This window comes from Montipora foliosa, chromosome 6, assembly GCF_036669935.1.
Source record: "Montipora foliosa isolate CH-2021 chromosome 6, ASM3666993v2, whole genome shotgun sequence".
In the NCBI taxonomy this organism is placed as follows: Eukaryota; Metazoa; Cnidaria; class Anthozoa; order Scleractinia; family Acroporidae; genus Montipora; species Montipora foliosa.
In genome coordinates this window covers 72171152-72181151 of record NC_090874.1, presented here as the reverse complement: position 1 = coordinate 72181151, position 10000 = coordinate 72171152, and the positions used below count along the sequence as shown (strand labels likewise).

At 40.4% G+C, this 10000-nt stretch overlaps 2 protein-coding genes across 2 annotated transcripts in view; one reads left to right on the top strand and one right to left on the bottom strand.

The window, feature by feature from the left end:
* LOC138006283 (TBC1 domain family member 15-like) overlaps positions 1-6421 on the bottom strand; it is a 35395-nt gene extending 28974 nt beyond the window's left edge. Inside the window, exons 1-2 of the mRNA XM_068852517.1 lie at positions 6182-6421; positions 5989-6087 (exon numbers count right to left, since the gene is read on the bottom strand). Of these exons, the coding sequence (XP_068708618.1) occupies positions 5989-6087; positions 6182-6259 (177 nt within the window). The 5' untranslated portion in view covers positions 6260-6421. The remainder of the gene's footprint in view (positions 1-5988; positions 6088-6181) is intronic.
* A 70-nt stretch (positions 6422-6491) lies between these two features.
* Positions 6492-10000, top strand: part of LOC138008355 (tumor susceptibility gene 101 protein-like) — a 30013-nt gene continuing 26504 nt past the window's right edge. The window contains exon 1 of the mRNA XM_068855668.1: positions 6492-6628. Coding sequence (XP_068711769.1) covers positions 6584-6628 — 45 coding nt within the window. The 5' untranslated portion in view covers positions 6492-6583. The remainder of the gene's footprint in view (positions 6629-10000) is intronic.

The window sequence follows — 10000 nt, the reverse complement described above, 5'->3', positions numbered from 1 at the left end:
CTTGTAGACACGGTACAGAACTCCACCTTTCACTTCAAATGAAATCTCAGCCTGGCCTCTCACAACTACATCATCTTTCTCCCAAAATTTCTGTAGGCTCTCGTCATCACGCTGCATCTGCTTGAGCTTTTCTCTATCAACTACAGGACCTTCTTTAGTATCTGGTACCTTCAACGGAATATGTTCTCCAGCTTTCTTAGCTTGACTTCTTGTGGTTACAGCACAAGCTTCTTGTACAGGAACTTGCCAGCTTGGGTCTGGGTCGTCAGCGGCTCTTGCGCCTGGTACATTACCAATAATCAAATCATAAACAGCATCGGGAAGACACTGCGCTTCCACTTGGCCCTTGAGATAAGGTGTGTCAACATCAATCTTTGCGATGGGAACTTTCCTTGCCGTATTGTCAATGAGCAGCATAACATTAAATTCGCCAGTAAACTGATCCTCAGACACAAGGTCCCTCTTTACTACAATTCCACTACAACCAGTATCTCTCAGGACATCAACAGGCTTCTCTCCAACTCTACCTTTCACGACAGGCATTTTACTTCTCACTCCAGTCAACGGTTCAACACAAGCACTACTCAACAATGGAATCTTCTTACCACAGGCTAACAGCAACTTATCATCTTTAATGCAGGCCTTAATTTCTTCAACAGTAGGTTTAACCTCAGGTGGTTGAACTAGACAACTGGCACTCACTTGACCATGCTGCACAGGGTTACCATCCCTACTTTGTCCTCCTGATCTGCGTCCACCTGATCGACAGTTTCTAGCTTCATGTCCCTGCTTACCACATAGGAAACACTTTCTTGTTAGGGTTGGGCAGTTGACGGCTTTATGACCTCGGGTGTTGCACTTAAAGCAATGCAGAGCTGGTGGATTAATCTGCATGTTCTTGGCTTCGTCCCTCTCAGGCTGCACTGTTGGCTTTCTGCCCGCTGAGCTGAACAAATGTTTACCATGAGCCTCCAAGTACTGGTCAGCGATCTTCGCAATCTTTGCTAGAGTCTCAGGTGCCCTTTCTCGCAGGTGAATTGCCAAATCCTTAGGACAAGAGTCAATAAATTGTTCTTTCACGATCAAGTCCTTAAGACCATCAAAGGATTGCGCAGTATCCGAAAGCTCTAGCCAACGTAACAGGTATCTGTCCAGTCGCACAATAAACTGCTCCGGACTTTCGTCAACTTCTGGTTTGGATGCTCTAAATTTTCGACGATAGCCGTCTTCGGTAAGGTCATATCTCTTCATTAACGCAATCTTTACCCTGTCATAATCCTTAGCTGCGTCCTCCGATAGACGTGAATACACTTCTAGTGCCCGTCCAGACAACAGAGCACTGAGCTTCGATGCCCATCCATCTTTTTTCCACTTAGCCGTCTCCGCAAATCTCTCGAACCTCTGCAAATACGCGTCCAAATCGTCTTTACCATCAACAAACGAGGGGAGTTTAGGTGCCTTAACCCGATCCTCTCTCACTTCAGGACGTCCGTCAGCATTCTCCACAGCCAAACGTGCAATCTCCAACTCGTGTTCTCTTTTTGCCGCTTCAATAGCCTCTTTCTGTTTCAACAGCTCGGCTTCCATCTCCAATTTTCTTAGTTCGCGTTCTTGTCGCCTAGTTTCTCTCTCTTCATCTTCCCTTCTGCGCCTTTCCTCCTTCTCTTCCTCTTCCTTTCTTTTATCCTCCTCAAGCATTCGACGTCTCTCTTCTCTTTCTTCTTGTTCCTTTCTTCGTTCTTCTTCAAACTGTCTACGCTTCTCTTCTTTTTCTTCCGCTATCTTTTGTTGCTTCTCTACAAACTCGAGCAGCTTTTCTCCTTCCAATCCAAATTCTTTTCCCATCTGCAAAAGCTTTTCCATTTCCATAGCAGATTTCACAGCAAAAACACAATATACTCTCTTGTACAGTTCTTCTTACTTTTCTGTAACTCCTTCTTGAATTGTCCTTTCCTGGTTTCTGTAGTCAGCAAACAAATGATATCCTCTCCCGGACAGGCCCCCAATGTTACGAGTTCGAACGTTTTGAGGAAAGTTAGCTTGCAGACTAAACTGAACGCAGGGTTGTCGGAACAACAACAAGAAGATTTATTCCAAGAATGAACGTAGTTTCCACGAAGTAAAACTCAAAACACACGAACTCGTAACACCCATTCAACCGTGGGGGAATACTATTTTACTCGTCTGTTGATTATGTCAAAAACTACTACTTTGGCAGGGTTTTGGACTCAGCTGGCAGTTTTGTGCAATTCAAGTTCCTGCACAGAGTAGGAGCAACCAGCTATCATTGGCCAAGACTAGACAATGTGTATTGAGTGCACCACTCAAATGTCTTTTTTGGTCATGTTACATGTACGTAGCACTTCCATGTTTCATTAGTGGGCCATTTCAAATTCCAGAGCAGCAAGCTGTGGAAAAACTTTAAAATTAAGGCCATTGGAAAGCATAAGAGGTTTTATTAATTTAAGAACTGTGAGGAAAAACAAATGAATCAAAAAATGGTAAAACCCTGAAGTCTTGAACTGCCAGAGAAAATGAACCTTTAAATGGCCATTCATAGCCATGTTTTTCATTATAATATAAAGTGTCTGCTAAGCGTAAATGTGCTCAGAATGAGACATTGTCTTTCATCAATGTTTCATTTTTTCAACCATTTTAATTGTTTGTACTCAAGTCTAGGAAGTGTAACGTCCGTGACAAAACATCCATGACAAACTGGCAGATATATCTAAAATTTTACATGGTTAACCAGAGTTTTGTCTCTATCAGGGGTGAGAGTTTCTATTGGATGTTTAGCTTTGTAGCAGGATTGTCTTGAAAATGTATTACATAGTTATTTTGAAGGAAAGAAAAAAAATTGTCTAAATATCACGGATGTTACATAACATCCGTGACATTAGTTTACATGTATGTTGTTGCTGCCATTTCTAGAAATTACATACTTTGGAAAAAAGTTAACGTCATGAGGAATGTATTGACTCCACTCTGGGGTTTTTTCTAACAAGAGTGTTTGGAGTCATTTACATTTTCCAAGATTGATTTTATCCAGACAAATTTGAGTATTATTCATATTACTTGCTAACAAAAATAATAAACCCAGAAATTGAGTACCCCCCCCCCCCCCCCTGAGTAGACCGTTGTTGCCAGTGAAGTGGAATTTTATTTTCTGAGCACTATAACATGTCCACTTTGTAGTACAGGATATAATCAGTGTTCCAGATAAGAGTCGGGTCTCGGGTCAATAACCTGACAAAGAAGGCTTCCTGACCTGACAGATGAAATGTGACCCTTCACGCGAAAATTTCACGATGATGCCGATTTCACGGCAGACAACCGTGAAATTATATAAAGCAAGCTGAACTTCCATGAAATTCCTTTAAAACAGCGTGAACTTGGCGTGAAAATTTATCATACCACCGTGAACTAGTTCACGCCGGGCAGTGATATAATTCACGCAGAGAAAAAATTCATGCCGTGGAAAAAAAAGTCCTCCTCAAAATTAATTAATTTCATTATCAATACGTTGGGTTTGGATTTCTGGCAGATTTTGAGTGTGAAAGAACCATGCATTGACGTGAACCTTTTGATGATCATTAATTTTTGTCTACTAAAAAGTTGACTTGACCCTTTTACCCCCGTGGGGTTCCCCATTGACGAGTAAAATCGTCTGGCGTTAGACAGAGTAAAATCTATAAGTGGCACTATTGGGAGTTAAAGGGTTAATGGGGACATAGTTTTTGAGTGAATCTAGCTGTTGTTAACCCTTTCACCCCCGTGGGCTTCCCCATTGACGAGTAAAATCGTCTGGCGTTAGACAGAGTAAAATCTATAAGTGGCACTCTTGGGAGTGAAAGAGTTAACTCAAGTGAAGAAACGCCGGCGAATGGATTTTGCAAGCATGTGAGTGCTGAGCATTTTCCGGCAAGGACGAGCAGTGACCCAAACCTCTTTTCGAGATCACCAAGCAGAAAATAAATTATGAGCATTAATATTTGGGGCAACTTGGTAAATCACAGCAACTCGCTCAATAGTATGTTTTTATTTAAGTGTGCGAAATGGGGCCACTAACTGCCCAAAATACACTTAAAATCCAAACCTACTTTTTCCTAGAATCACAGGCTGCGAGAAGCGCGTAAATTTTACGAGAAAATTGAACAACATTATTCCCCAAAATTTGCCAGTACTTGTAACAAGATTTTCTGAACATTTTCGTCAAGGTTTGTATTTCATCGAAGTGAAAATTAAAATCGGTTACCATTCTCAATCAATAAATTGAGTCAAGAAATTGACACATGGTCAGCCTTCTCAAAATATTTTTCGGGAGCAGGTCATAAGGAAAGTGGAGACGGTTTGGTGCTATAGGCACCCCCGGCCAAGCGAGTGCCCAAAGGACGCAACCTTCTAAGGGGGTCTGGGGGCATGCTCCCCTAGGGAATTTTTTAAATTTAGACACTCACAGATGCAATTTAGTGCAATCTGGGGGATTTAAAGTGATGAAATTTCACATATGGAATTGACACTTGCTTGGAGTCTGATAAGAAATACTGGAATGTTAGTTAAATAAACATTTCAATATTGCGGACGCGAATTTGTACATGAAACTATTTTTCAAGCTTTAATAATATCTCCAGTGACTTCACGTTCGAGCTAAAAATGTGTTGTCCGACATTTTCTGACTGGAAGGAGACTTTCAAGCTTTCTGAGGAGGCGGCTCATTGAGCCGTCGACCGGCCGGTTTTGAGAAGGCTGATGGTATCAGAGTAACCACTCGGAATTTCAGGGCTGTGCAATATTCCAAACTCAATGACAAGTTATTTATCAAAATTATATTATTTGGTATGGAGATGCTCTCTGTTAAACTTGAAGACAGTCTTGCAGAGACTTCTCATCACCTCTTGCCGGTTTTCACTGTCACACCATCATCGACACCATTCACCAAATAAAGACAACAATCAACGAGATGAAAGAAGATGAATATTGAAAAAGTCTTGCAAAGGTTCAGGTCTTTTTTCGAATATCGATGTTTCGTGCGGGAGATCTCCCGCACGAAACATCGATATTCGAAAAAATGTTTTACTCGAAATCAAATTTGGATACGCGTAAAATATGACGGTCGGAAGCTAACAAAAACATATGTCATTGAGGTTTGCCTGTGTCTGTCTGACCACCAGGTATTACACAACATTGCATCGTAGGACTTTCTACCTTTTTTCGCTCGTATTTCGTTCTTCCAAACTTTTGGAGTTTAAGGAATTTAATACAACAATATTATTCCATCTGCGCTTGTTGGATATGAGACTGGATGAGGTTGGATATGAGACTATTTACCATCTCATATCCCCCGCACGCTCTTTGAATAATAGCCCTTTTCATGGTTAGTTTTTCTCATTTGCATTACAATGTAATTTAACGTGGATGCAAGGCAATTTCGGGTTAAAAGTACAAAATAACCCGAAATTGCCAACATACATGCTAGATTGAATAACGCAAATGAGAAAAACTAACCATTAAAAGGGCTGTTGTTAATTAGTATCACCCAACTAGTGGACTAATGCAAATGCTGCATCTTGATTGGCTACGCTACTACAGAACTATTAGTAATAGTTCTCGAGCAGTGAAAAGCGTGACGCTTTCTTTTGTTTTATTCCCAAATAAATATAATTATTTTTCATTTTGCATTTGCTAACTTCATTATTGCCTTTTCTGTCCAACTAGTTCGGTGATACTAAAACAATTAGATCCTTTGCCCTCAAGGGCCACGGGTCAATAGCCCATGAGGCGAAGCCTTCATCTCATGGGCTATTGACCCGTAGCCCGCAAGGGCTACGAGTCTAATTGTTAATTATTGCAACTTTCAAATCAAATTTAAATCCGCAAGAGTTGAGTGCCGGCAATCGGACAGTGTACTTTACCAAAACTGTAGTTAAGGTTTCTCTAAGAGTATGACAGTCCTGTAGAGCCGGAATGTAAATTTTCAGCTGAGCTTACTTTTTCAACAAGCGTCACTTTCCCCGGGATTATGTTTGCAATCTGTGTTGCGGTCGGCACTGCGGTATGAACAAATACGCCGTCTTGACAATAAACAACCTAAACACAAGGAAAATGCAATTATCAATTGTCACAATCGACTAACTTATCTATGAGGCTAAGAGTTGTGGAAGAAAGCTGAACATAATCTCACTTTTCCTTCGTCAACAACATCGATATCAAGACATTGGTTTGATGTGTCGCCATTCATCGGAGAGATCGTAGCGGCCATTTTCTCGATGTGAAACCTCTACATAGCCCCTGACTGTCTTAAATAGAATATGGAACTAAACGTAATAGAAATGAAATAACAAAAATGCCCACAATAGTTGGTAACGGTTAAAAATATGAGGTAAATGGGGGATTCATGCCAAAAATAGTCCAGGATGTCATCAAAGAGAGGAGATTGGGAAGAAGGATTTTATGATGCATACATAACGTAAGACTTGAGTATTGTTCTTGAGAGCGAAGGAATAATGTCACCCTTTGCGATTTTTTCAGCTGGCAGCTCTTCCTGAGTTGAATAAGACATAGAGGACAGTGTACGTCTTATCATATGAAAATGGACTTAAATGGACTATTAAGGAGTAAACTTGTGGGGGTAAGTGCAAACCTGTGTAAAATGGTTGGCAATGGGTACAATTAAAATAATAGTTAACGAGGCGCAAAGGCGATTTCAGGTTTTACAAAACTTATTTTTCCACGGACCTTTGCTTAAAATAGAGACATCTTCAATTTTAAGGAAGTTCAAGACGATTTCTTTAGTTCTTGACTAGCCTTTAAACACAAAGCGAAAAAGTTGGAGGCAACGTCCGTTGGTAGTGAGAAATCTCCGCCACAAATATTTGACTGATGCATTAATTAGATTAGTTACTGTAATTATTTTAACAGAGTAACTGCAGAATACCCTGCCATTTTGAAGCCGCTTCTCTGAAGAGGCTGGATATGAGGATACGCATTGGAAAATACCACGCCAGTCCCCAAGTACATCTTCTAATTATAAGTATACAGCTGCTTCGAGAGAGGTTGTCCAAACAAGCATGAAAGCATATGTGAAAATGCCGAAAGGGGTTATGGTAAACTGTCAGTTTGAGTGAACGAAAACATGACGGCAATTGATGCTATCGAAAACGTCACCTAGTTCTAAATACATGTCATCATGCTGTGTTACTGACATTGAAATATGAGCTAGAGTGAGTTTCAAAATTCAATCAAATGATCCAGGCCATGAATTACAAACAAACGGGTAGGATTCACCAAGAGAGCAAGATTCTGAATACCTTGGCCTTGCTTATTTTATTTATGTCATGTTTTGCAGAGAAAGTTTAAGAACTCTGCACGTACAGAGCCATCATTTTTGCTATTGAACCCTTTTGTTTTTGGACGTGTTTTGGTATCGTGATAGCGGGAGAGAGCATTGTCGCGAACGCTCTTACGCTTCTTCTGGACAACCTTTCTCGAAACAGCTGTATTCTGAAGCAGATACACCGTTGAAAACACCACCCCTCCCCAAGTAATCTTCTATATAAAGTTAGTATTCTGAAGTGGATATGTGGTCATTCCCAGTCGAAAAGACCACCCCTACCCCGGCGGGTCTAAAACACAGGTCACATTCCACAGGTCACTCGTAGCAGGTCATTGTTTTACCTTTTACCTGTAACGAAAACCCTCAATTTGGCTAACCCTAGGCCTATTAGGTTGCTTTTTAGGCCTAGGGTAAAGCCAATTGAGGGTTTTATGTCACTTTAAAAAATGTGAAATAATTACCTGCAACAAGTGACCTGTGGAATGTGACCTACAGTGTTTTAGACCCGCCGCCCCTCCCCACGTAATCTTCTACACATATTCTGAAGTGGATACGCGGATGCGCAGTCGAAACAGCACTTAGGCTTAACAGTGAATGAGTGCTATTTTCTTCACACGATCTGGAGAAAAGTGTAGTTAACCGAACTGTAAATAATTTATTGAAAGCTAAATTTTAGAAGAGTGCTTAGGCTCTATCACTGAAACAAGCAAGCAGTATTCTCTATTTTTGAATTCCCCATAATACACTTTGTTTGCCCCCCAAATTTTGCATAAACCAATGTTTTCAAATGCTCTTGGGAATACATGTATGCAGTGTCCCCAAGAGCATTTGAAAACAGTAGTTTATGCAAAATTTGAGGGGCAAACAAAGTGTATTCTGGGGAATTCGAAAATAGAGAATAGGCTTTCTAACCCCATATCCAACCTTTTCAGGGGTACGGTTTCAATGTGGCAGGGTATTCTGCAGTTAAAGAGAGTTAAATTCTCCAGCTAAATTAGTTTAGCTGGAGTTAAATTCTCAGTTAAATTCTGCTGCAGTTAAATTCTCCAGCTTTTAGAATCTCTGTACGGTGGTCAATTTACATTATCAACTCCGTTGATAAACCAAATTTTTGTATTCTGCAGTTAAGCCATTTTGACAAATAATATTTACCGGTACTTTAAATTATTTTAATTTCTTTAAAGCCGAATTTACAGCAAATTGTAAATAAAGAAAAGCAATAACAGTATAAAATGTAAGGTATGTACATGAGGGAAGAAGCTTAATAATTAAACAACAAAGTGCAGCTAAGCTGAAATATTTTTCATGAATTTCTTATTTCAATCTGCCCATCCAAAGCAAAGGTGTGTCAATTATAACCGAGACTTTCGCTTTTTCAATGCCGTGCAATTTGGATGAGTCCAGCAATGTGAGGACAATGTGCGAGCCAGCGAGTCATGCAGTTATTAAAATCAAACCGTTTTAAAATGGGTGCTTGGACTTAAAACTGTTTATCAGCAGTATTTGAAATTGGTGCTTAGACGTACATGTAAATGCAAAATTCGCATGACTTTCTGGCTCGCAAATTGTCCAGCCCCAGAGGCATGGGTCTATTCTCGATTTTACATCACAAGATGCTTTGCTTTCCTGTTTTCAAGGAAATTTTTCATTGCCTCAGTTGGTTGAGCATCAGACCGCTGTACGAGTTTGCTTGCGGGATCAAAACTCCGGGCGGACCAATACAAAGGGTTACTCTTAGACTACATGTAGCTTTCTTGGATAAGGATGATAAACCGTAGTCTCCCGTCTTGCAACCCTTAATGTTCATGAACCTGTGGGACTGGACATAAACAAACCCACACTCTTTTCACCTTAAAGAGTACAGCATGGATTTCCCGGTTTTGTGGTCTATACTTTGAGGTATTTCATGGTTGACAGTGTTCGACACTAACGTTAATGCTTGCCCAATTGCCTGGGCCAAGCGAAATATATGCTTGGGCAAGTAAAGCAACTCTAAGACTTGCCCGATCTTGCAATCAGAATTTTGGTAGACTAAGTTCACGATTAATATGTCGTAGTGACCGCAAACACGATAAAAAATAACAACGTTACATCTCTTTGCTGTCATTTATTTTCTGTTAAATAATATATTGGTGCAAACCTCAAAACAGATTGGAAGAAGGAACATGTTCATATCCACCATCTTTCTCCACGCGAAAAAAACCTTTGTTACAATGGAACCCAGTTTTCGCATGGCCAAGAAAATTCTACCTAAGGTCACACAATTTCAACCAGCCTAATCTCAGAGATATAGTCAAGGAATCTCCCTTGATCTCTTATAGAAATGGAAAATTGCTTCAATGTATGCTTGGCAAAGCAAAACTGTGAATGCTACATTCAAGTAGAACAATATGGACACAGCGGGAGTCGTGTTGGTCTTTTACACACGTTTTACTCAAAACTGACATTTTTACAAGCCTCCTTTGAGTTTTAACCCTTTCACTCCCAAGAGTGACACTTATATATTTTACTCTGTCTAATGCCAGACGATTTTACTCGTCAATGGGGAACCCCACAGCAGTGAAAGGGTTAATGGGCAACAGCTAGGTCTTTAGAAGGTGGGCAACCGAAAAAAAAACCATGGGCAACCAAAGAAACTGGTCGCCCAAAGGGCAAATTAGTAAGAAA